Source organism: Hordeum vulgare, chromosome 1H (assembly GCF_904849725.1).
Source record: "Hordeum vulgare subsp. vulgare chromosome 1H, MorexV3_pseudomolecules_assembly, whole genome shotgun sequence".
NCBI classification, from domain to species: domain Eukaryota; kingdom Viridiplantae; phylum Streptophyta; class Magnoliopsida; order Poales; family Poaceae; genus Hordeum; species Hordeum vulgare.
The window spans coordinates 5,767,431-5,794,388 of NC_058518.1; the positions used below are offsets into that span (position 1 = coordinate 5,767,431).

Consider the following 26,958-nt stretch of genomic DNA (forward strand, 5'->3'; position numbering starts at 1 on the left):
AGCGGTAGGTAATTGAACGGAGCAATGTCAAATTAAAGGTCTGAGAAAGATCAAACCACAACCCAACAGCAGTCTTGATGACAATAAGTGCCATGTTGTTACAAAGCCATATTGTAAAACACACTTCGCAAGCGGTACACCAGTAGCGCAGTAGTAATACTAGTTCTTAGCTGTAATTTTCCCAACGGAGTAGCAGGACGGTGGAACATGAGATGCAGGTACCAGTAGTCGTCAAATCTTTGACATGAGCTGGTTGCAGGAGTCTTCAAACTTAAGATGAAACATTTTGATTGCTTGCTTCACTCCAGCGGCCTGAATTAAATAGCAAACAACTCAGCGCCAACACATGTTAAGCTAGTAATTAAAATGCACGAGGGAACGAGAGGCACTAGTGCATGCAAATAATCCTTGGCATGTAGGTGAATGACTTACATCGCATTTTGTGGATCAGAAAACATCAGTCGAGCTTGCAGAGAATACCGAAACGGGTGGATATCGCCATTTGTAAGAAATTGCCGCAGTAACTCTAAAAATTCTGCTCTAATTTCCAGAAAGTATAGATGCTGGAGGGTCACAAGGAACTGAATACCAGATGGGACGTGCTTCATGCTGTTGAGGTTGGCTAGGAGTAATTTTTCGAGAGTCACCATAGCACCTTGCTCTATGTCTAGCCGCTCCAGATGAGGAAGGTCTCGTAACTGAAGAGTCTTCAGGTTGGGTAACCAGCCATCGCGAAATACCAGCTGCCCTCCGTTGTATGCATTGGTAAAAAACAATTCCGTCAAATTTGTCAACCGAGAAATGAATGGCAGGGAGTCTTCCATCAACCCCGACCAATTTAGACCCAATACATGCAAGTTTTGACCTCCAGCTTGGAAGAGAGGAGACGCTTTTAAACTCTCTACATCCAATGGACCTCTTAAACAAAGCTTTTGCAGTTTTGCCGGGAGGGCATTCAACATGAGACGCTCATTCTCATCACTTACATTCACATGTAGTGTGGACAAAAATTGCATCTGAGCTAGAGCCCCACAGACACGCCCACAGTAGATTTCCTTCACATTAACTAACCTCAGGCTTCTCAGCTGTGTCAGCTCCCCCAGTTGTTTGACAGACTCATCCTCTAGTACCAACGCTTGTAGTGTCTGCAAGTTTGCTAGTTCACCAAGACCCTTGAGGATGCTTACACCACTTGACCACTGGAAAACTCTACCAGATGGATCATTGAATTTCTGAGCAAATAAGTGCCTGAGCTTCTTCAGTTTCACAATCCCACCAGGCAACTTTTGTATGTCAGAATTATGAAGGTCCAGCGTCATCAAATTTGAAAGCTTATCAATAGACTCTGGCAGCATCTTCACTTTTGAATTACGCAAACCCAAATGACAGAGATTGAAAAGATCCCCGATAGCATCTGGAATCTTCTCAATAGGCAGACCACTTAATTCTAGCACTGTCATGTACCTTGACATCTTAGATAGCACAGATAGTAGAGTTAACGAGGGCATACTATTGTCCATTACAGCGATGGATCGAAGGTGGTGTATTCTTGAAATTGCCTGTTCAATATCCTTCTTTAGTTTGTGTACTACCAATCGACGCCCAACCTTCTCAAGATAGCCGCCACATTTGTCTTCGTCATATGCAACACCAAAATACACATTTTGACACAAATCAACTGCCAATTCACGTATAATATCATGCATTCTGAATTTCTTGATCCTGCCAAATGAATTCCTTTCAACAAGCTGTAGCATGTTTCTGTGGACTAACTCCTTCATATATTCTTCTGCCACTTCTTCTAATGTGCTTGCACCTCTCCCCTCGATGAATCCCTCTGCTATCCATAACCGTGCAAGTTGTTTTCTTTGGAAAATATAGTCTTCTGGAAATAAACTGCAATACAAGAAACAACTTTTCAAGTGTGCTGGAAGGTAGATGTAGCTCAGATGCAAAATATTCCTTATATCATGGAGCCTTGGGTTATTAATTAGCTCCCAACTCAATTGATCATTTATTTTTCTCCATTCTTCCACAGATTTCTCACGCACACGCAACAGGCTACCAACAGATACAAGAGCAAGAGGCAAACCTCTGCATTTCTTAACTATTTCCTCAGACAAAGGATTGAACTCTGCGGGACATTTATGATTTGTGTGTCTTGGAAAAGCTTTCTTACAAAAGAGATCCAATGCCTTATCTTCTGGTAATGCCGTCAGTGCTAAGATACGTTCTGGAGAGGCAAGTGCACAAACTTTGCCTTGCCTTGTTGTTATTACCAGTCTACTCTGCATGTTATTATGAACAAGCGCCCCAAACAAGTCGCCAAATGCTTCTGGACTCCAAACATCATCCAATATGATCAAATACTTCTTGTCATTTAGGAAGGCGCTCACTGCATGTTGAAGGTCATTAATGCCCATGTTGTTGATGTTATCTGGTATGTCTTGTCTGTCTCTGTAAAGTTCAGTAATCAGACATTTAAGAACATCTTTTGTGGAATAAGTTTGAGAGATGGAGACCCAGGCATGACAATCAAATTTTTCTCTCTCCTTCCTGTAGACATTTGCAGCCAGAACTGTTTTACCAAGCCCTCCCATTCCATACAGCACTATCACTACATAGTGTAACAAATCCATAGGCAGCAACCACTGCTCAAGTTGTCCTCGGTTTTCATCAACCCCGACAAGTTCTTCTTCACCGAGGGAGCGAGAAATGCTTGCAAGATGTTGGGACCTCTCAATAATGCCACTTGAGTTACAAGAATTACCACCATCTACAAGTGAAACCCAACGGCTTCTAGCCTGGAACAGGTGCACAAGATTCACCTCTTCTTCCTTAACCATTGAAGCTATCCTGTTCAGAGAAATCGATAAATTTGTTTTCTTGCATCCTTTCCTAAGATAGGCACCCCATCCAATATCATGTTTATGACCAACGAGATACAAATACTCGTCCACAATGTCCTCAATCCTGTGAGCAAGCATTCTCAACTCCTCAACCCATATTCCATAGTTTCGATTCTTAAGATTCTGTATGTCCACTTGGCCAAGAAATCCATGCATTAGCCTTAGTTCAACTCTGATGCGACCCATCCTGCCTTGAAGATCTGTTAGTTGTGTATTGAAATTCTGGAATCGCAAGCTAGCCTGCTTTAGTGTTTCATTGCCTAGAGCAACCCCAATCTTTATCACAACTGAAAGAATCACTGCCTCAGCCATTTGCATCGGCAGGTATAGGTTGCGCAGTAGGTGGCCTTCAGAGATTCTGTATAGCCTAGTCTACAAACGAAGGTACACTGCAGTAAGAAAATTACGAAATATTAAAAACAAAATCCCAAAACTGTACAATGTACGCTATAGGTTATTGACCCTTAGGGTAAAATTTTGAAATATATTCACATTTATCTTTCTAGTTATGTGTCAACAATTCTTAAAAGTATAATGATGCAAGGAACTTTTCCGATGAATCTAGTGGGTACCCGAATCTAGTAGCATTATTTTCATGTGACAAAACTGCAGACAATTTTTACCGCTATCACCTCCTGTCACTCCGGGGGCATTTGGGGTGACGTCGCCGTCCGCGAGGCCCTCGTCGGAGGAGGCCTCGCCGAGGATGATCGTGAGCATTGCACCACAGTCCAGAGACCAGTGTCAGGTGCGACGTTCGACCTCACCCACGACGGCGGCATCCAGGCAGTGTGGGTCGAGTAGAGTGACTACTAAACCTCATGGTGGCTCTGGGGCTTCATATGCGGCTGGGATGCTGGCAGGTGGCCATACCCCAACTGTTTCGGTGACGCGGCGCCATGCTGGTGCGTGGTAGGAGACCACTGCCCAGCTAGGGATGTGTCTGTTGGGTGCGGAGCAGATAGGCAAGATTGCCTCGCCAGCCATGCGATGGGCGATCACGCGTCTGCTGGCCTTACGCAGGCTAGTCCCGTCGGACAGGAGGCAAGAGGCGATGGCCTGACAGGACCCACCACCGAGGAGATTATTGCCTTCGGAGGATCCCTGACCCGGCGACGGGAGACAGGCGGACGAGCCTACACCTCCAGACTCAGCTGAACGTTAATGATTTGCAGATGGGCCGTGCCATGCGTGCAGCTAAGCTTCATGACATTGAGGCCACTACAAGTATGGCCATAAGCACGAGCTGTTCTATTTTGCATTCCTCTGATGATGATATTATTTTAAATGCAAACAACCTCGGGATATCTCTCGGTAACAATGGTAAGGAGGTCTCAAAATCTGTGAATGACCTCTTAGACTTAGAATATGAGAGGGCTATGGAGATGGTTAGAAATATTGCGGCGGTAAAACCTATGAGCGACTCTGAATTAATGCACTAGGGATGGAGGCGCTAGAGTGTCTATGTGAGGATCTTGTGCCTGAAGAGGATAATGAAACCGGTTCGGAGGGGTATGTGGCTCCTTCGCAACCTCATGCTTGCACGCAATTTGAGACCGGTTATATGGACCGGATGGCTGAACAGGATAGGCCAAAACGTCCCTAGAAGAGGAAGGTCTATCCCGAATCTGCGGTTTGCAGAAGCACAAGACTTAAGACTGCAATTTTTTTATGATGAAAGATCAAAGGAATCTTTTGGAATAGGAGAGGTCTAGGGGACTTGGCTAAAAGAAGATTTCTTGCGGAAGTAACACTTGAGCGAAAGCTTGATTTTATTGCACTTGTGGAAACGGGTAGAGATAATTTCAGGTCATAATTTCTTAGTACTCTCTCCGGTGATACTGATTTTGATTGGCACTGTTTACCACCAAGAGGAAGGTCTGGTGGGATCTTACTTACTGTAAGGTGTGAGACCCTCGAAGTCCGAAACGCAGTGTATGGGTACTTCGACATCAAATTTAGGGTGCGCTCGAAGGAGGGTGGGTTCTAATGGGCGCTCGTCGCAGTGTACGGAGCCGCCCAGCCGGAGCTTAAGATGGACTTCTTGGCTGACGTACTACGGATTTGTAGGGCCGAGCGACTTCCCATCTTAGTTGGGGGAGACTTTAATATCATTAGGCGAAGAGATGAAAAAAGTAATGATAACTTTGACGGCAGATGGTCATTCATGTTTAATACAATTACCGAAAGCCTAGACTTGCGAGAGATTGAGCTCTCGGGCAGAAAATTTACTTGGCCAAACAGCTTGCCCAATCCAACCTTTGGGAAGTTGGACTGCATACTTACTAGTGTGGATTGGGAGCAGAAGTTCCCTCTCGTGACAGTAAGAGCGTTGCCAAGAGCAATTTCTGATCACACCCCACTAATTGTTGACTCGGGGGAAGCAACACACGCGGGTAAGAAAAGCACTTTCTCTCGAGATAGCATGGTTTGAGAGAGAAGGCTTCCTGGACCTCATAGCCAGAGAATGGGCTAGGGCCACAGGGGGAAGATCGAATATCGATAGATGGCAAAATAAAATCAGAAACCTGAGGCAGTTCCTAAGGAGTTGGGCAAAACATGAGAGTGGCAAATATAAGATGGAGAAAGAAAGACTTCTCAATCTTATAAATAACCTAGACTTAAAAGCCGAAGTATCGTTGTTAGATACAATGAGAGGGCATCTAGAGTGGAGGCAGAACAAAATCTCAAGCAGCTCCTGAGAGAGGAGGAGTTGAAATGGGCACTTCGAGCGAAAATGTGACATGTCGTACAAGGTGATGACAGCACGCAGAATTTTCATTTGATTGCGAATGGAAAACACAGAAAGAAAAAAATATTCCAACTTGAGCAAGATGAGGGTACAATTATAGGGCACGAAAACCTAAAGTTGTATATCTCCGAATACTATAAGCAATTTTGTGTCGATGGATGAGCACACGGTCGGTGATATTTCTCAGCTCGGGACATACGATAATGAGATATTAACTACACCATTCATGGAGAAAGAGGTGTTTGAGGCTATATTCACTGTTTTCAGCATCTCAAGTATCTGTTCCTATGACCATGAGATCATGCAACTCCGAGACACCGAAATAATGCCTTGTGTGTATCAAAAGTCACAACGTAACTGGGTGACTATAAAGGTGATCTACAGGTATCTCCGAGGGTGTCTGTTGGGTTGGCGTGAATCGAGACTGGGATTTATCACTCCATACGACGGAGAGGTATCTCTAGGGCCCACTCGGTAATACAACATCACAAGTAGCTTGCAAGCAATGTGACTAAGGAGTTAGTCACGATATATTGTATTACGGAACGAGTAAAGAGACTTGCCGGTAACGAGATTGAACTAGGTATATAGATACCGACGATCGAATCCCGGGCAAGTAACATACCAATAGACAAGGGGAATAATATACGTGATTGATTGAATACTTGACATCGTGGTTCGACTGATAAAGATTTTCGTAGAATATGTAGGAGCCAATATGGACATCCAGGTCCCGCTATTGGTTATTGGCCGAAGAGTGTCTCGGTCATGTCTACATAGTTGTCGAACCCGGAGCGTGTGCAGACTTAAGGTTTGGTGACGATTTGGTATTAATGAGTTATGTGTGGTAGTAACCGAAAGTTGTCCGGAGTCCCGGATGAGATATGAGACGTCACGAGAAGCTCCGGAATGGTCTGGATGTAAAGATTTATATATGGGAAGTCATATTTTGGCTACCGGAAAAGTTTCAGGTTTTTTCGATATTGTACCGGAAGATTTTAGAAGGTTCCGAAAACTTCCAGAGGAGTCCAGAAGTCCACCAAGGGTTCCACCACGTCCCAATGATTTGCTTGGGCTGAGGGGAGATGTCGTGTCCTTATTGGGCCAAGCGCACAAGTCCCTCAAGGTCCATGCAGTTGGGAAAGGTGGAAAGTCGACCTTTGTATGAAAGGGAAGGAAGGGGACTAGGATTCCATCTCCTCCCCCTTGGCTGCGCCCTAGGGCTTGGAGGGGATGTTCCCCATGCCCTTCCACCTATATATAGAGAGCAGGGGTGCCCCAAGAGGACACACGAAGCCCTTGGCGCCCCTCTCCCTCACTAGATCGATTTCTCCTCTAGTTTTTCCGGTAGTGCTAAGGCGAACCCTGCCGGGACAACACCACCACCACCACCGTCATGCCGTCGTGCTGCCGGGGAATTCATCTACCACTCCGTCCTCGCTTGCCGGATCGAGGAGGCGGAGACGTTATCGACCTGTACGTGTGCTGAACGCGGAGGTGTCGTCCGTTCGGCACTTGATCCGGAGTTCGCGGGACGGATCGTGATACGATCATGAAGACGATCGACTACATCAACCGCGTTTCTTAACGATTCCGCTAAGCAATGTACCGGTGTATGTGGATATAATCTCTCCTCTCGTAGATGTGCATCTCCTAGATTGATCTTGATGAGCGTAGTAATTTTTTGGTTTCCCATGTGACCTTCCCCAACAAAGGCGGCGGCCCCAGGCGCGGCGGACTCTAGTGAGGCCCATATCATCCTAGAGAGGTGAAGAGTGTGCTTGAGATTCATCCTAGCGGCTCTTCTGGCATGGTGCAATGTGGTGGCAGCCCTCCCTCCATGCTCCGTGATTGCGCCCTTCGGCAGTGGCCGGAGCATCAGGATACACCGCGATGTTAGTGCGACTGTGGATAATCGCCGGATCTGGACGGCTTGCTCCGGGGCTTTGAAGGTGGTTTTGCAGTGCACACGTTGTCGGTTGGATGTTCTTGGGATGGATCCAGGTGAAAACCTAGTCTTCGATCGGTGGATGGAGCCGGTATGGGGATGCCCTTGGTGTCCTTTCCTTCATGAAGGCATCATTGAGGTGAAGCTCCCAACTCCTCCCACTACCTTCGGGGGAAACCCTTGATCTTTTGATCGGATGATGACGGCGCTCTTCTGGCGTTCTCTCCTTGGGGGCGTCATTCATGGAAGTGTGTATTGCCCCGAGGGACCAGTCGACAGTTTTAGCGGTGGAGCGGCGTTTCATGTCATGCATCAATAATGTGGAGTCTCGGCGGCGTGCCGCATCAAGGTCTCGGCGACATGGTCGATGCGTGAGTACCTGCTCCGAATATGGATCAGTGGAAGACGATGGCGGCGGCCTCTAAGAGTGCGTCAGACCGGCGTGTGACCCAGACCCGACAAGAGGCTTGGTTGGGGCTCCGGCTTTAGATGTTAGGCTTTGGTACAAGATCTGTTTGGTATTCGGCTCGTACAATCGGCACCCCTTCATCAAGTAGATAGGAGTAGCGACAAATGTTGTCAAGATGGTGACTTTGGATTTATTGATGTACTTCCTCCGTTTCAGTTTATAAGTCCGGCACGTGTATCTAGGTCGTCAATTTGACTAACTTAATGAGAGGCATATATTACAAAAAATATATCATTAGAAACTTTTAGATGTTCTATTTTCTAATGATATAATTTTAATGCTAATCAATATATTTTATATAAGTCAAATTGACGACCTAGGTACACGTGCATGTCTTATAAACTATGACGGAGGGAGTAATACTTTGTAAGGTCTTTATGAATAATTAATAAAATGGTTGTATGCATTACCCAGATGTAGAGGCCAGGGGTAAAAAATCTTACATATTTTAATAATATGACTGATGTGTGCATGCGCAGATGCTGTATAACTTTCTTTTTGAAAAAAAATAGCTTCAAAGCAAGAGCATATGCACAGTAAGATTGCAAATATTTTTGCACTGTATATCCCATTATCCAAGTGAGAAGTGACGAGCACTGTTTAACACCTAAGCCACAAACTGACTCCAGATACTTTTTTATGTATAGGAAAACGGCAACTGAAACCTGAACATATATTACCTGTTCACAGCCGTGACGATTGAATTCGGAATTTCATAGACTTGTCCCTTCTCCTAAAGAACTTATTGGGTGTGCTCTTGGTTGGTACTACCTAGAAGAATCAATAATACACTGATTCATTAATCATGTACTCATTAGATAGTTTGAATCAATAATCCGTAATACTCATTTTGAGTACTTTCTCCGTGTCAGTTTATAAATCATCTTAGATTGTGTACCACTATCAAGACTGGAAGGAAAACGAAAGAAATTAATGTTAATTTGCTGATTAATATCATTGCATGTAATGAATTGATAACTTCATGTTGTGATAGTTAGTCTCAAGTCATTAAAAACATACACGTCTCACGTCTTTTATTGATTGATTCCTTTATTCATGTCAAAAAAATAAGAAACGAGGTAAAAATTAATGCATCGTCCCTAAGTGTTTTGAGATTATTTGATTTTCGTAAGATGACTTATAAACCGAGACGGAGCGAGTAGTATTTTTTAATCAAAGGAGAATGTCTGAATACAACCTTCGATAGCACAAGAGAAGTGGCTATCTAAGTGCAGAAAACCAAATTAATGACAACATACTTGCCTTGGAACAGGTAACGTTAGATGAACTTATGTGTTTCTTGTTAAGGTTAAGGGTGGCGAACAGTTGTTTTCTTGTTGTCGAAACCAGAAAAAATAAAGAAGCTGCAGCAAGGTTGCAAACAAGTCAATGAAGCTCAATCCCTAGATAGTTGACCGTGCTTAACTTGACAACCACAGCCAAATGAAACAGGAAAAGGTCTGAGAATATTTGCATACATGCTTGCTAATGACTCTAGATTTGACCTTTAACCCGTGGTTTCTTTCATATCCCTTTGAATCCCAGTAGACTCTCAGTCTCGTTTGCTTGATAATTGGTGAAATACAGTAGATCGCTGTCTAGAGATCCAACGAAATTAACCACATCAGAGATAAAAAAAAGAAGAGAGAGGAAATTCAAATGGACTGGTGCAGAAGGGGAAATTCGGGACAGCTTAAACTAGAATGCCATCTTTCATACGGTTTTGCTACTAGCGGTGTCAGTTTATCAGAGAAATACAAGTGCACTATGAACGACTGATATAGCTACATACCCAGTTCAATTTCATGAGTATGATTCTAGCGTAAATGGTTATTTTAGGCAAAAATAATTGTGTGCTTTCGGATTAACTAATTTGGATTTGCATAAAGAAGCCTACGCTCATAACTCAGCACTTTGAAGGGTTTACCATGCGCCTTCTATCTTGCTGATGCAAAAGATACATTGAATTCATAATTTCAGTACAGCTATCGATGCGTGTGTACGTACCTTCTATTGATGGTACAGCAGATCTCGAAGCTGTTGCAATCCCCATGCGATAATGAGAAATTGTTCAATCCTTTCAGAGTTTAGACTCCAAGGTCCAAGCTCTGAACTTGAGGCTTGCATACATGGTGGTCAAGCCATGTGTAGTTCAGATGTGCTGGTTATGTCAAAGTAGCATTAATTGCTGCTTCCCCTAACAACTTATACAAACTCGTTAGTTTGAAGTTTGAACCAACATGGTGTAGATTCTAGCAAGTTGGTGTTAAAAACAAAGGCCATTTTTTAAGTCAAACAAGCTAGGTAATGGGATGCATGTTGGCGCCCTCAAACTATTGTTAAGACGTTAATAATTCTTTTTTGGCATTAAATTGATGGAGTAAAGAATTTATTACGATTGTGCATGCTTAGAAATAATTGGTCCCTGGCTACGGAATCAACATGGTGTAGACATGGTATGAGTGATCAAGGCCTATATGATTTAAATAACGCGTACCTCACCGGCGACACCAAGCTTAATGATCTGATAAATTATGTTGGTCAATGGTGCTAGCTCCTGCCTATAGAGGTGGCCTGCACGAACGAAACCAACGACTCAACATGGTCATGCGCTGCAAGAGGCTCGAGAAGGAATCTAGATTTGATGATGTTGATTTACACAAACGTATCTTCTCTTCTGTAATGGTGAACTCACTTAAAAGGGGAACTGGCTAATTTCTTACCTAATCTACTGTGCGCCGGCCACCGCGGACAAGCGTGCCAGAGAAAACCAGTGGGCTCCAGAGTCCAGCCGCCGTGTCGCCGTGGCCGACACATCCCTTTACAGCGAGAGAGTGGCATCAAATGGTCTGGCCACCCTCAGGGCCTTGCTTCACGGGCTTCAGTGTAGTGGCCACTCGTGATTAGCATATACACAGGGACATTCAAAGGACTGACACAGGCGAGCAGCCATGAATATTAGTCGTGGTTGCCGATGTAGAGATCGTCCACGGGTCCACTCGAGGGTGTTGTGCCTCGTCGTTGCATGTGTGTCATGATCGTCATCATCAAGGTGCTCTCGTAGTTCCCAAGATCTACGGCGCTGAGCAGGACTAGTTGGTCGAAGCAATGACGTCGAGAGTGTTGAAGATTCATATCAAAGCTGCGGGAATGGCCTACGCCGAGAGTGTTGAATATATAGTCATATATTCATATGGGAAAGAAGTAGGCTTGTTTGGTTCACTCCAACATCTCATCGCATTTGAATGTAGCTAATCTCTTCTAGCATCTATTATATAGTCCGGGGGTACATGCAAGGTTCTATTTGATCCTATAGTTAGATAGCTCACAATAACTATTGCTATTTGTTGCAGGAGGGAGGATAGAAGACACTTTGCCATGGACTATATATAGACTAGCCAAATGCATGCCTAGCTAGATCATCCGATAGCCATGTATTTGCATGCAGTCATGAGTATATCGCTGCCAGAAGGAAGACATGAGCGAGAGGACGCCTTGTTTGGGTGGAGACTACTTAATTATCTCCTGGTTTAGAATGCATGGCTATAGTGTTGGCCATTCTAGTAGCAGGACAAAAGGTTTGTTACAAAGCGAGAAATAAACTATGAAAATATCAGTGCATCATCTAGAAATCTAGTGTCATTACTTGCAGCATGCCTATAAGCCCTAGATACCGAGTATAACACTCTTCACAGAAGTTTTTCTTTTTTTTTATTCCTTGATTTAATTTTTTTTTCGAAAAGGAGGCATCGCCCCGGCCTCTGCATCGAGTTATGCATGCAGTCATTTATTAAGTATTGTAACAGTTTAACAGAAAGTACAAAGTAGATCGAAAAATTGCGAAAATAAATTACATGGCGATCAACGCCAAAATCGATGGTAAAAATAGGCGTAGTTGACTAAATCCCTATTCTATCAGCATGACGCCATCCAAATCGGTTGAAGATAGCCTGAGCTACCATCTTTCATCAGGCACACCCAGTAACCAAAGGCTCCCTGGTTATCACAGGAGTGAATAAGGACCACATGCGGATCAAGGCGGTAGCCCTGAAGGTGACCTGCAAAAAGTTGATACATTGTTGTTTGTTAAAAACTAGGTCATTTCTGCAATTCCATATAGCCCATAAAAGTGCAGAGGTTCCAACTCGAATTAGTTTGGCAAAAGAAACATTAACCCCGTCCAGCCATGTCCCAAATAACATGTTAATGCTAGTAGGCGGGGAAATGTTAAAAGTGATATGTATTGAGCGCCATAAGATTTTAGCCATAGGGCAGTCCAGAAAGAGGTGCTTAATTGATTCAAGCGTCCGACAGAAGCTACATCATCGATTTTCTTTCCAATTTCGCTTGGCCAAGTTATCCTTAGTTAAAACAACTCCTTTGTGAAGAAACCACAAAAAGATTTTTATCTTAAGGGGAACTTTGACCTTCCAAATATGCCTTGATTTTGGGATAAGTGAATTATCAATAAAATGGTCATACATTGATTTGACCGAGAATGTACCATTGGAGGTCAGCCTCCAAGTAATACTATCAGGATCATCAGAAAGACTAACATCCGTTAGCCTTCTGACTAGATGTAGTCTCATGTAACCCATCTATTGCCAATTAGGGATCTGCGAAACTGAATGTTGAGAGGAGTCTCACGTAACACTGCCGCAATGGACGTCTGTCTGCGCTGGGCAATATTATACAGCTGCGGATACTGAAGAGCCAGTGGTTCGTCACCTAGCCAAGTATCCTTCCAGAATCTAGTAGATTCACCATTGCCTATGATGAATTTAGTCCTGTTAAAAAAAGGTCGTTTTTGTCCTCATTAGGCCTTTCCAAAAAGGTGAATCTCCAGGTCTCACGGTGGCCTGGGCTAAGGTTTTTTTGCTGTAGATACTTGTTCTTAAGTACTTGTATCCACATACCTTCAGCTTCCACTGAGAGTCTGAATAGCCACTTGCTGAGCAGACACCTGTTCTTGACCTCTAAATTTTCAATCCCCAAACCTCCCTGATCCTTTGGCCTAAAAATAATATCCCATCTAGCCAGCCTATATTTGGTCTTGATCTCATCACACTGCTAGAAAAATCGGGATCGGTAAAAATCCAACCTTTTTCGCACCCCAATTGGTACTTCAAAAAAAGGATAGAAGAAACATTGGAATGCTTGTCAACACTGAGTTTACTAAAACCAATCGTCCTCCATAGGATAGTAGCTTGCCCTTCCAGCAGCTCAATTTTTTCTCAAACCGATCCTCGATACACTTCCATTCCTTGATAGTTAACTTTCGGTAGTGAATAGGTATCCCTAAGTACGTAAATAGTAACGTACCACCCTCACACCCAAATAGCTGGTTATAAGTGAGTTGTTCTGCTTTTGCGTCTCCAAAACAGAAGAGCTCACTTTTATGAAAGTTAATCTTCAGCCCAGATAGCTGTTCGAATAAGCATAATATTAGCTTCATGTTTCTGGCTTTTTTGAGATTGTGTTCCATGAAAAGGATTGTGTCATCCGCATATTGTAGGATGGAGACCCCCCATCAACTAGATGTGGCACTAGCCCCCCTACTAAACCTTTGTCATGAGCCCTCGTGATCATTAGCGCCAACATATCTGCTACAATGTTAAATAAAATAGGTGACATAGGATCTCCTTGCCTTAGTCCCTTAAGTGTCTGAAAGAAATGACATATATCATCATTTACTTTAATACCGACACTGCCCTTTTTTTTATAAAACAATCGATATGTTTTCGCCAAATCTCGCTAAACCCCTTCATACGTAGAGTTTGTTGCAAGAAAGACCACTTGACTTTATCGTAGGCCTTTTCAAAGTCTACCTTAAATAAGACTCCGTTAAGCTTCTTAGAGTGTAATTCGTGAAGGGTTTCATGAAGAACGACCACCCCTTCGAGTATGCTCCGACCAGGCATGAAGGCCATCTGCGAAGATTGCACCACAGAATGTGCCATCTTAGTTAGCCTATCCGTTCCCAACTTTGTGAAGATTTTGAAGCTTACATTGAGCAGACAAATGGGGCGGAATTGTTCAATTCCTGAAGCACCCTCTTTCTTTGGTAGCAACGTTATCGTACCAAAATTTAGATGAAAGAGTTGTAAGTGCCCGGAGAACAGATCGTGAAACATAGACATAAGATCCTTCTTAATAATATGCCAACATTTCTTATAGAACTCAGCTGGGAACCCATCTGGCCCCGACGCTTTACCGTTCTTCATACCCTGAATTGCTTGTAACACCTCTTTCTCTAGGAATGGAGCGGATAAACTCTCATTATCGGCCTGTCCGATCTGAGGAATATCCGCGATCTGATGCTCGTCCATAGACACAAAACTATGATCTGGAGCACCAAACAATCGTTTATAATAATTTGAGATGTACAATTTTAGATTCTCATGTCCTACTATTGTACCCTCATCTTGCTCTAGCTGTATGATCCTCTTTTTCCGATACTTGCCATTTGCAATTAAGTGGAATTTTTTTGTGTTGTCATCCCCTTGGACAATTGCCCTAACTTTGGCTCTGACAGCCCATTTCATTTCCTCTTCTCGAAGAAGGATTCGAACTCTTTGTTCAGCCTAGTTCTTTAACGACCTCTCATGTTCATCTAGCAAGTGGGTCTCTGCCTGTCGATCCAGATTATCTATAAATTGGAGCAATCTGTCTTGCTCATTCTTATAGACCCCAGAGACATTCTTAGCCCAACCTCTCAAGAATTGTCTCAGATGCCGGATCTTATTTTGCCAGATATCAACACTAGACTTCCCACCCGCATCCTTGTTCCACTCCCTAGCAATTATGTCCACAAATCCCTCACGTGTGAACCAACATGGTTCAAAAGAGAAAGCATCTTTTTTCCCTTTGTGAGTAGCCTGGCCAGAATCTACTAGGAGCGGGGTATGGTCAGATATAGCCCTCTGAAGTGCACAAACCGTGACAAGCGGGAATTTCTATTCCCAGTCAACACTAGTAAGTACCCTGTCCAATTTTTCAAAAATTTGATTATGTAGAGAATTGGCCCAAGTATATTTCCTACTCGAGAGATCAATCTCTCGTAGGTTTAGGCTCTCTATAATTGTGTTGAACATAAAAGGCCATCTGCCATCAAAGTTATTATTGTTCTTCTCATCAGCTCTCCTGATGATATTGAAATCACCACCTACCACCAGTGGTAAAGTGTCATCGCAGATTCGAACCAAATCAGCAAGAAAGGCTGGCTTTTTCTCTGTTTGGGTCGCTCCATAAACCGCAACAAGAGCCCATTGAAACCCATCTCCCTTGGTTCTAATACGAAATTTGACCGAGAACTCCCCTAGCACCACTTCTCGTACTTGAAGTGTATGACAACGGACACCAAGTAAGATCCCTCCGGACCTTCCTCTTGGAGGGAGACAATGCCAGTCAAACTCAACGCCTCCCGAAAGAGAGTTTAGAAATTGCGATGTGAAATTATCCCGCCCCGTCTCCATCAGCGCAATGAAGTCAAGACTATGCTGTAACGTTGTTTCTGCAAGGAACCGAATTTTAGCCAAGTCTCTCAGACCTGTGCTATTCCAAAACATTCCTTTCATTTTTCATCGTAGAATTTTTTAGCCGTCTTGAATCTAGCGCTCCTACGTATAGCAGATACTGTATAGACCCTCCGTTTGTAAGTTCGTTTTGGCTTTTCAGAAGCATACTCCTGGTCCATATAACCAGTCGTATCTTTGCCATCATCATTAAGTGTAACATTGGGTTGCTGGTTATGATGCAGAACCATCTGTGGCTCCTCTCTATCCTCAGGTGAGACTAAATTTTCACAAAGTAAATTTAGACCTCCCATATTAGATATTGCGTCATCATTCATTGGTTTAAATTGCAGCTAGGTTGCGAATAATATCCAAAGCCCTATCAACTTCTAAGTCCAATAAGTCATTAATAGATTTGGAAACCTCTTTGCTTGTACTACCCAAGTTGACCCCCACCGAGGTGGCATTATCTATTATATCTTGCGGAGAAAAATGTAGAATGGAATGCTCAGTATTAATAGACATACCTGTCGAGTTCCGAACATCCTTCATTTTAGCAGCCCGCATAGCTCGCCCAATCTGCAAGTCATCCGCATCTGGTTGAGACTGAACCCGTTGACTAGCCCGTCTATCCGAACCCATCGGATCTGAAACTCCTCCAAATGCTATGACTTCATCAACAGAGATCTCAACGGGCTGTGATGTAGGGACTAGCAGTGAGGTAACCTCCGAACTCGTCATAGGCCAATCCGGTTCAGGCATACCTTTGGTGCCCGTACTCGCGTCTCCCAGTTCAGCAGCGTACACAGCGGCGCCCAACTCGACGCCAATATCAGCCGGCCGCCCGCTGGCTGTAGTAGCTTGTGCACCGCCATGCAGAGATTGGTCAGCAGCCACGGTCAAAGGAGTAGCAACAACGTCGGCTGCATGAGAAGTATTTGCGCCCATACTAGACGCAGCTAGCACGCCTGGCTCTCCTCCCATGCATGTGGCGCCTCTCGTAAGTATACCATCATCCTTGGCTGGTTGAGATGCCGCTAGCGGCCCGTCCGATGCCGCCATGGTGCCAACAGAAACCGGTGCAGCAGCTAGAGCCACCATGGTTGATGCCGGATGTACCGCACCTCTCGGCGAGTTTATAGCATGAAGGTTCTCAAGCACAGGAATAGCCTCACTCCCACCAGAAGAGCGAACAGGTTCAGCCTCCAAAGCCGGATGAAAGCACCCAGGTTGGTTACTAACCAATTTTGCTTCCGCCAAATACGTCTCCAAGGAAACTGGTTGCAACTTATTAGTAGACTGCAGAATATCAATGTTGCTCCGAGGATTTTTTTTCACCATACACCTCGGCAGTCTCGCCCGTGAGTAGGTATCCTTGCACGCTGACCGACAAAAATTTGCCGGCGCAGATGCAGGCTCAAAAGAACCAAACCGCAAGGCAAGATCGAAAGGAAAGACCAATTGTTTTGTACCCGTGCCTGAGTATTGCCTAGACTGAGTGGATGGCGATTGTGCATTGTTCTGAGAAGAGAACTTAGGCCCTGAATCATTTGCAGTATCCGCGTTATCCTTGGCACCATCCGCATCATCCCATCAGCTATATTGGTATCTTTATCCGTGTCCGGTGCATCAAAAAGAGCAGGGCTCTCAATTTCCAATTGGAGAGTGTAACACATCCCTTCATATGTCCAAATGATGTCATCTGGAATAAGTTGAATATCTAGCACACTCACCAGCATCCTCGCAATGCCTTTGGCTCTAGTGAACACCATATCCACCTCCTCTGTTTTGCCAATAAGCGAACCCAAACTCCATACAACTCTAAAGTCATTCATAGCCCTAGAAGGAGCTCATGCAAAGTGTACCCAAATCTGAGGTAGAGGAACACCCTTGGGCTCCTCACACTTCCAGGCATCAAATTCAAGTACGCAGCTTGTGCTAGCCACTTTGCACATACCGAACTTAAGTAGACGAGCCAAATCCTCCTTAGTAGAAAAAACAACCTTAAAGACATTATCTGATATCAAAACCGGTTCCCACCTGAAAGTCGATGATACAAGCTCCTTGAGCTGTTGCACCACCTGTTCCATAGTCAAGATCCCCCGAGTTACCGTCACCGTGCCCGTGAATCCAGCATCTGGTGTATGAAGTGTCGCCGTCGCCGCCGGCGACTCAAAGAACATCAATTCTTGACTCGAAACACCATAAATGGTCACAACCGGCATAGGTCCAATCGTAAGAGGGCACTTAGCGGAACCATGCGTAGGCTTAAGACAATACACACAGAGCTCAGCCTTGTATTCAGAAACAAAGTGTCCTCCCTCATTGCAACGGTAACACACCATTTTCTCTTTCTTACGTGCCCACTTGGAGGGTCTATCCCCTCCATCTCCTTTTGCCACCGTAAGATTCTGTTCAGCTAGTACAGGATCGGCTGCCTCATTCACTGGCTCTGGCACAGACTCCCTAGCAGCCTTAACAATCTCTGTCGTCGCCTCTTGAGCAGGCATAGGAGGCCTCGGCTTTCTACCTCCCCCTCTGCCCGCCCAATTCTGTCGAAAGCCACCTCTCTTGTGATACGAAGGTCCCGACGTCCCCGGCACAAACTTGCCCGGTGGTGCCGTAAAACCCTGGTTGCCAGCCACATTGTTCATTGGCGCATGACCTCGCCCACCACCATATGCTGACGAGCCACGGAATTGACCATCCCCATACGTGTTACCTCCATCATTGCCCCAGCGTCCTCGATGTTGAGACCTATGATCCGCCTGCTCCCCCACCTGACCGGCTGCCCCGGGCGGTCTCCCCGCCTGTGCAGCAGCATGGGGGTTTCTCACGACCTGCGCAGCAGCTATTGGTTTTGCAATTCTGTCCCATTGTCCCGGCGGTCTAGGCTGCGTTGCCAGCGGCTGCTTGGTAGCCCCCCTACCCGCCATATCCGTACCGCCAGTCGGAAGGGGCGGCACTCGAGCTGCACGACCCGTTCCCAACGGCGGGAAGCCGTGGTTGAGCCGCCGAAGAACCCTAGAGACAAGCGACCTCGTGCATGGGATGTCGTCGAGGGGAGAAGGTGCCGCGATGGGATCTACGCCGCCCAGACTAATCCTCTGCACGGTATAATCTGTCGAAGGAGCTAGGTCCTGGGCCCTATACCCAGTAGTAGCCCTGTCCAACGTAGCCGAGTCGACAACAGGTATTACCGCCTGGGCCATATACCCATCGATAGCCAGGTAATTGGAATCCAACACTGATCCCGCATCAACCGAAGCCACAGCAACCGATCCAGCATGGTTCTCGTGATGTGGTTTATTGCCAAACTTATCTAATTGAGACTCTACCTGGGCCATACACCCAAGTTCTATTGAGCCCATCTCTGGAGTACTGTCATAAGGCCCGCTTTGTCCAAATCAGGTTATTCAAACGAGCGTTACGAATTTCACGGATCGTCAGCACCTCGACGGCGGCCGGCGGCTGCACCGTACCTGCTCTGCCCTTCTTGTTCTTCTTAGGCAAAACGGTAGTCCAGGACTCCGAGGGGATGAAATCTAAAATCCTCAATGGTTCCAGAGATATCTTGGGCAATGGACCTTTCCAAGGCTTAATCATACCTGACTTCTTCTGTTGATCGACCCGTACTCTCATCATAGCAGGTTTGACAGATAGTTTAGGACCTTCATGTGGCAGCCATCGGTCCTGCAAGTCAGTGGTTCCTCATGCGATGATGGCTGCTCTTCCTCCTCGTTGTCGTCCTCTCCTGCAAGTACCCAAAACCTCCCCCAACCCTAGGTGGGTTTTGTCTCGGTTTGTATCTCTCTTCCTCATCCGAGGACACATCAATTGGTTGCAGATCTTCTTGATTTATCGGCACACCCTGCAAGATGCGAGAAACACAAATGACAGAATAAACGTCCACTAGAAAATGTGCACCTTCACTGATCAGATCTCCCTCTTGAAGATGACGGCCAGCGAGAATGTCGTCCTCCTCGTCCCTGAGTGTCATCCATCTTGACTCCGAGTGAAAAACTATCGTACCTTCCTTCAAATCTGTTTTGCCAACCTCTGAAAATGAAGCCTTCCATTTTATGCGGTTGTTGGCCTCCACCGTCGGCGAGATCTGAAACCGCTGCTCTATCCCCGCAGAAGATAGTTCACTCGCAGGGATCCCCAGATCGGACGTTGATCTGGTTCGCCTGCCATCTCCCTCTCCGATGATGTCTCCGGCGTCTCCTGAATCGCCCGGGTCGCCCCGGTCGCTAGGCATCGCCGAGACTTGCGGTAACTAGTTTTACCGGCGCATTAGACTAATCTCTTTGATTTAATATGGTTTGAAAATGTAATAAGCTTGAAATGGATATGGTTCTTCTATCAGACTCTTCCGAGAGAAATATATATTCAGTGGAAGCCGTGCACATTAATGCCTGCGACTAGTCATAATTTGCCATTGCAATGTGTGATATATTTGTCTAATTAAACTACTAGATAGTACTACAAGTTATGTTCATAGAAATAGAGATTGACTTGGTTCCTAGAGATAGATTGAGTTGCGTTAAGTTTCTATCATGTCTTCTGTACCGACCTTGTAATTCTCACGAGTGTTCTCTTGATCATCGATATGAACCTGCTTGCTTTCCTCCGGAGGGCTGAGACGCTTCAATCTATTTTCACATAGACCAAGTCCTATGTTAACTGAAAACTGAATGTGACGGTAGCCCAGGCCATGTATGAGTTTGTTGCACCATTGTCAACGGATGGATTCGATTATTCGAATGGCATGCCATTCTCCCTTCATTGCAGGATCAACTCTTTCACACTGCTCGCATCGGAAAACACCTAGCTTGCTTGTTTCACTTCAATATCTCATTGCAGTTAATTGTACATACGGGTAGTTACCAATCAATCGAGGGATGATTCTGAGACAAGTGATAGCTACTGAAGACATGAAATTGATCATTTTCGTCCGTAAAAACAATGTAAGTAGACACATTAGGTTTAAATTGGACAGCCAATCGTTTCAAAGAACTCATCTAGACTTTGGATGGCAAAAAGGGCACATAACATATTTACCTCAAGAGATATTTATGTTATATAAGTAGCACATAACATAAACCAAGGGTGCAGTGTTCTTGAACATAACATACATGACGAGCTTGAGGAGTGACGGGCACCCGTCGCGGCACCGGGAGCTTGAGACGCCATCGGATGCGCCAGAGGATTGTAGCCACTGGTGCCTACCGGGTGTGCCAGACGCGTGGAACCATATGATGTACGGGCACCTCGTGTCCATGGGATTCGACATGAGGTTGATTAGAAGATAGGTAGAAGCATGTATATATGTGGTTGTGTGTGCATGTATATTGTTTGGAAGGCAAGATCGGACCAGTCCTAGTGCATGTATAATTATGCACATATTAGACGCCCATCAAAATTTAGTGAGTTTGGTTGGATGATGGGTACTGAATTTAGTGACCATATTTGTGTTGGATTGTGTGTAAAGAGAATATCCAACATAAAAGACGGTAGTTCCTACCAGAATTCAACAAGTTTGGGAGCTTAGATGTACTCATATTTTTACAAATTTGACCATGATAACCTTTTATACAGAGAGCCAAAGATGGACTCCAAACGGTATTTGACGCCCACAGAGTGACCAACTTGGACTGAGGCGCATTTTTTGTTCTCCATCCATGTACCTGATTTTCGGTTTCTGTTTGTTTTTTTGTTTAATCCTGCTAGTATTATCGGTGTTTTCTTATTACATTCCCCGGGTTTTTCATTTTCTTTTTTCTTTTCCCTCTTTTCTTCCCTTTTCCATTTTATTTCTCTATATATTTTTTGCATAAAAGAAATATACACATTTATAGAGAAATGCATGAATATTTTTAAAAATACATGAACAAAGATTTAAATTACATGAATGTTTTGAAGGACATGAACACTTTGTAAAATTATAAGAACATCCTTTTCAAACAGGTCAACTTTTGTTATCTACATGCATGACGTGTTAACACATTTTCAAAGTAATTTTTTATTTTCTAGAAAAGGCATGAACAAATTGAAAATTGCATTGATAATTTCTAATGTATATGAACATTGTTTCAATTGCATAAAGTTATATTTAAAAGATGATCTACTCCCTCTATTTTTGTATATAAGGACACAAACCCATGTTACAGATATCAAGACAAAATTTAATGTCTTCTAAGTCAATGTTGCAAGACAGTTTGTCTCCTTGTTTGTCGTGTAAATTAATGTGTATTTTTTTCCTTTCATGCATATCAAGCCAATGATCTCACTTCCGCATGCATGCAAGAAATGATTAATGTCCTCCATTATTAGTACTACGAGGCGAACATCATTAAAATTGTATCGGTTAGTGTTAGAGCAAGTACAATAAGGTACAGTCAGCAGGCTGTAAGAATTAAAATACTATATTTTGCTGAGTTGGATGAGAGAGAAGAGGAGAGAGAAGGAAAGTGGACTCTTCGTGAAGAGCCAGCTCTAACACGTGTTCCTAGGTGCTTTGTGAGAATGAAAGATGGGCCATATATGATAAAAGTAATGCTCTTTTATAGCTAACTATTGTACAAGTTAGCTATAAAATGGACTATAAGACAGCTTATAGCTAGCAGTTGGCTATAGTATTAACCATGCTCTTAGTGGTCTTGTATTTCTGCAAATTATAATTTTAAATAGTGGCCTTGTATATAAAATGAAGGGAGTATCTTTTATGTTTCAATAATTTTTATAATAAACGGATATTTTTACTCTTTTTTATAAAAAACGAATGTTTTAACACGATTCCAAGAAAGCAAAAAAGAAATACGTACCTATGTTAATGGGACGCAATGTGTTGTGACAACCCGAGACCGACGTTTCAGAAGATTCCCCTTCTATTCCGTTTCCGTCGTGTGATTATTTTTATTTGTCGTATCATCATCGCATCATGCGCATCATCCGCATTGCATCGGCATCCCGTTGCCGTCAGTTTTCAAACTTGCATCCGTTAGTAGTTACCGGTTCTCGTCGTTGTCCATTCTGAGCCCGATCACACGCGCACGCGCCCGCAGCATCGTCAAAAACCTGTTTTTAAAAGTGTGTGTAAAATATTCTCTGATTGAGTCTAAACTTGGCGTGCGGTCTTAATTAGTTGTAGCTAGGCCGCCTGTCAAATTTCGTCGCAATCGGAGTCCGTCTGGTACCCGAACGATCGACCGTAACGGCACCGTATTCGGTCTATCGTCGGACGTTTTATCGGTGTTTTAACACTCGTTGCCGGGTCGCCCATTTCCCTCTCTTCCCCGGCTAACCTACTCTACATAGTCACTTACCCATCCCCGCATGCGAGAACGTTTGATTCCGATCGCGTGATTGGAACCGAAACGAAAAACTGCTAAACCTAGCCCCCCATTGTTATAAATAGACCCCCAGATCAATTTAGACAGCCTCACTCTCTCTCTCCCTCAAAATCCGCGCCGCCCCCAAACCCTAGCGCAGCCTCCCACCTCCCTGTCTCCCTCCTCCCAGCCGCCAGGCCCGCCCGAGCCCGTGCGTGGCCCGCCAAGCCCATCTGGCGCCGCCGTCGGCCCGCATGAGGCCTCCAACAGCGGCGGGACCTCGCCGCCGCCTCAAGGCCCCATCGACCAGATCCGGTCCGGGCCCTCCTCCCCTCGCCTCCGTCTTGCGCCCTAGGCCGGCCGCCGCCCCTGCTCTGCCGCCCAGGCCCCGCCAGTGCGCCGCCACCATGGCCAGACCTCGTGCCTCGGGCACGGGAGGAGACGAGCAGGAGCGCTCGAACCACCCGTGTTGACCGGCCTCGCCGGGGTAGGGGGGAGGCGTGCGCGCGCCCACGACTATTTGACACAAGAAGCTAAAAAGAAGCATTTTAAGAGAAGTGGGCAAAGTTGTAGCTCGTACGGAAAGCATTGGTCGTGGGCCGGCGAATGTGATGGGCTCTGTCTAGCAGGCCTTGTTGTTATAAGGTGGGCTGCGCACACTGATCCTATCCATTTTCATCCGTCCCAGTCCCAGCCGCCGACGATGATTCCGGCCGCCGCCCACCACTTCCGCTCCCAACGTCAGCAAGCATGTGTCGGTCACCCCAACAAACCAGCAGCAGCAGAAGCAACCGCAGCGGACAGGGAGCTGAACTCCGGCCGTCGCCCTCCACATCGCAGCGGGCAGAGGTACATCACTCCTCTCCCTCCCACAGTCTCTGATTTACTAGTTTGTTATCATACTCAAATAATCGAAGCTCGAATTGATGTGGAATTTCGATTCATTGGTGGCATTTTATCTGTGAATGTGCAGATGAGGCAAGTGAAAATGTGTGAATGTGGATCACGTTCACTTTGTGCTCCGTCAGATATCCTCAGATTCACGAACTGTCGGATGTGGACGGACTGCAATGCAGAGAAAATACGGGAGTGGAGACCCAATATTTAATTAAGGTAATCAACAGAGTATTGGATTTTACATGAGCCATTCACAGCTTATGTAGAGATAAACATGGGAGTAGCTGTTAATAATACACAAGTCCAACTACAAATCGTTTATCTTGCAAATTGTACCGTATTATTATTACATCTCGAGACCTAGTATGGAACACAGTGTTGGTAGAGTATGCCAGTCCATGAATGTTGACAGAGTATTGTAGTCCCTCTTCTGATTTATTACGACACAGGTTCGTTTTCGTATGAGACGAAAGGCTTTGGTGGCATCTGCAGGCTCTGCAGCCTCCCTGTTAGCATGTTAACAACCTTTGTCATCGACGGCCGGTTTCTCGGGTTCCACTGGATGCACCACAGTGCCACCATCGCCAGCTGCCTCACCTTCTCTTTCTCTTCTTGAGTCGCTTCCAGAGTAAGCGCCAACTCCTCCCCGTTGATCACTTTCTCGTAGATCCACTCCGGGAGGTAAACATCGTTCTGGCTCTCAATACTCGGGTCTGAGTTCCTCCTTCCGCTCACCATTTCTAGCACCAGCATTCCGAAACTGTACACGTCTGACTTGTACGATACTCCCCCAAAGTTCCGAGAGTATAGCTCTGGTGCAATGTAGCCCATTGTGCCTCTTGCTGCAGTTAAGGTGACGATGCTTTGGTCCCTTGCGCACAGCTTTGCAAGGCCAAAGTCTGAGATCTTTGGGTTGAAGTTGTAGTCGAGCAGGATATTGTGAGGCTTGATGTCAAAGTGGAGGATGCGCTGGTTGCACCCTTGATGCAAGTACTCCATTCCTCTGGCGATGCCTAAAGCAATATCTACCAGCTTGTCTGGTACTAGAAGGTTCTGAAAAATGTTAGGGTCATCAGAGAATATGTATTTCTCCAGTGACTCGTTAGGCATGAATTCGTAAATAAGAGCCCGTCTCATTCCTTCAGAGCAGAATCCTAGGAGACGGACAATATTGGCATGGTGGATTAGTCCGATGGTTGCAACTTCGTTGATGAATACTTCTCCCTCTCCTCTAGAGTTCTCTAGCATCTTGACTGCCACGGGCACTCCATTTGGCAGCTCGCCTTTGTAGACACTTCCAAATCCTCCCTGCCCTACTTTTTCCTTAAACCGTCTTGCCATCTTCTTAACTTCAAAGAAAGTGTACCTTGTGGGTTTTGATGTTCCATATGTCTTGAGAAACATTTCGACCTTCAAATGTATCTCCGCGTTATATCTTGTTTTGAGTGAAAGATAAAGCACAGTGGCCACCGTTAACAAAAGAACAACAAATGCGGCCACCGATGATGTAGCTGAATAAACAAACAATGTGACATCAGCATATTCCATTAAATTTTGTAATTAGACGTGCAACTATAGGGATTTGCATAATATAAATTTTGTAATGAAAATGACTGCAGTCAGAGTAATACCTGCGATGACTTTGATACGGGAACCTGCAAATACCAAAAAAGAGAATTAGACTCCGATGATGGTTTAGTTAACATAAATGAATTATACTTGTTGATTTGTTTTTGTAGAACTGTCAAATTGCTTTCGGTGTTGTCCACTGGTTCTGCCATACATTTCCGTAGCGCGGATACAATAGAGCTTTTAATGTTTGAGAAACAAATAAGCAGATGAATAAATTTTATAAGGCCAGTGTATATTAGATAAACAAAACATATTTCTTTCCTGTCGACAATTTTTCAGAATTTTTATGAGTTCAGGTGCTTAGGTCAATGTGATTGCTCAAGAAGGCTACTAAAAGCATTTGTGGTGCTATTTTGAAAGAAAAATAATTGAAAGAAAGACTCGTGGAGATTCAAACACCTGAAATTATGAAGTGAAATTTTAATATACTTTAAAACTTCATTACAAATAAAATAGGATGATGCAATTAAACATGGTTCTAGAGAGTTAGAGTTGATCATACCGCCAGGCATACAGAATGCTAGATTCCGTTCTGAGCTGAACGCGCAGCGTCCCCCAATGAGCTCACATTTTCTGCATTCAGAACCAAGCCAACATACTGTGGTCTCAGCAGAACTGAGGAATGTTTCTGCACCCTCCTTGAAGGACCCTGAGCTGTATAGGCTGCAACTCCAATACATAGGTATCAGACTGCCACTGACACCATGTGAGAGTGGGGCGGCCTTGCAGTCCAACGGAAGAATAGACATGTCTGCAAAGCTAGCCACGAAATAGAAGAAGTGGGTTGCGTTGCTAAGGCAGGATACTGGGCCAACAATTCTATCGTCAGCACCAGGTGAGAACTCTCTTGAACAGCGTACTACGGCTGCAGATGAAGGCCAAAAGAAATCTTGGTCAAACTTTGTCTTATAATCGTTGATAACATCAATCTGTAGAGATGATGAGTTTCTGGAGATGATGAGATTCTGGTTTAGCATCAAACAGGGGTCTACAAGCGGGATGACCTTCATGGAAGAATGCCTGTAATCTATGGCGCTGACACTGTATGGGCCAAGAAATGGGTGAACTAGGATGGTGTCTTGACCAGAGCATGCCAACTTCCTGATTGATCTGCCGTCACATCCACATGATGATGATGATGATGACGACGACGATTTATTGCTGGATTCAAGGCAGAAAGGGAACCTGATCTCTGGGCCATGTTGGCTGCACTGGGACGGTGGGCAGTATTTGAAGAAATCTTTATCATCCCATGCTTTCGCCAAGTAGATTCCATGGTTGATAAGATGCAGCAGCAGGAGGCCTATGGCAAGAAATTTACTCATCTTTCTTTACTACTCCACCAAGATGGTGAGCAAGAGGAAGAAGAAGTGGAGTAGCAAGTGCAAAAAAAGCACTTATTCCCTGTTGTCTATAGGTAAGCAGTCACAGTCATGCTATACTGATAGTTAGGCCTGATGATGAGGATAGTGTTTAAATTGATAGTCCATGCCATGCTCTTGT

At 44.8% G+C, this 26,958-nt stretch overlaps 2 protein-coding genes across 2 annotated transcripts; both read right to left on the reverse strand.

Annotated features, from left to right (window-relative positions):
• Positions 1-417: 417 nt before the first annotated feature.
• LOC123403900 (disease resistance protein RPM1-like) lies at positions 418-3,277 on the reverse strand. The gene has a single exon (XM_045097814.1). It carries the CDS (start codon positions 3,225-3,227, stop codon positions 429-431), a length of 2,799 nt encoding a protein of 932 aa, XP_044953749.1. The 5' UTR covers positions 3,228-3,277; the 3' UTR covers positions 418-428.
• Positions 3,278-24,098: 20,821 nt separating this feature from the next.
• LOC123429148 (rust resistance kinase Lr10-like) lies at positions 24,099-26,933 on the reverse strand. The gene is made up of 3 exons (XM_045113241.1): positions 25,958-26,933; positions 25,455-25,478; positions 24,099-25,334 (listed from the first exon to the last, which is right to left on the reverse strand). Exons 1-3 carry the CDS (start codon positions 26,778-26,780, stop codon positions 24,262-24,264), a joined length of 1,920 nt encoding a protein of 639 aa, XP_044969176.1. The 5' UTR covers positions 26,781-26,933; the 3' UTR covers positions 24,099-24,261.
• Between the last annotated feature and the right edge of the window lie 25 nt (positions 26,934-26,958).

Excerpts from the sequence above, each read along its gene's own strand:
- LOC123403900 (XM_045097814.1), bottom strand. The coding sequence starts at position 3,227 with ATGCAAATGGCTGAGGCAGTGATTCTTTCAGTTGTGATAAAGATTGGG.
- LOC123429148 (XM_045113241.1), bottom strand. The coding sequence starts at position 26,780 with ATGAGTAAATTTCTTGCCATAGGCCTCCTGCTGCTGCATCTTATCAAC. Across the intron at positions 25,479-25,957 it reads AGCATTCTGTATGCCTGGCG|GTTCCCGTATCAAAGTCATC; the intron begins GTATGATCAACT and ends TGGTATTTGCAG. Across the intron at positions 25,335-25,454 it reads CCGTATCAAAGTCATCGCAG|CTACATCATCGGTGGCCGCA; the intron begins GTATTACTCTGA and ends TTGTTTATTCAG.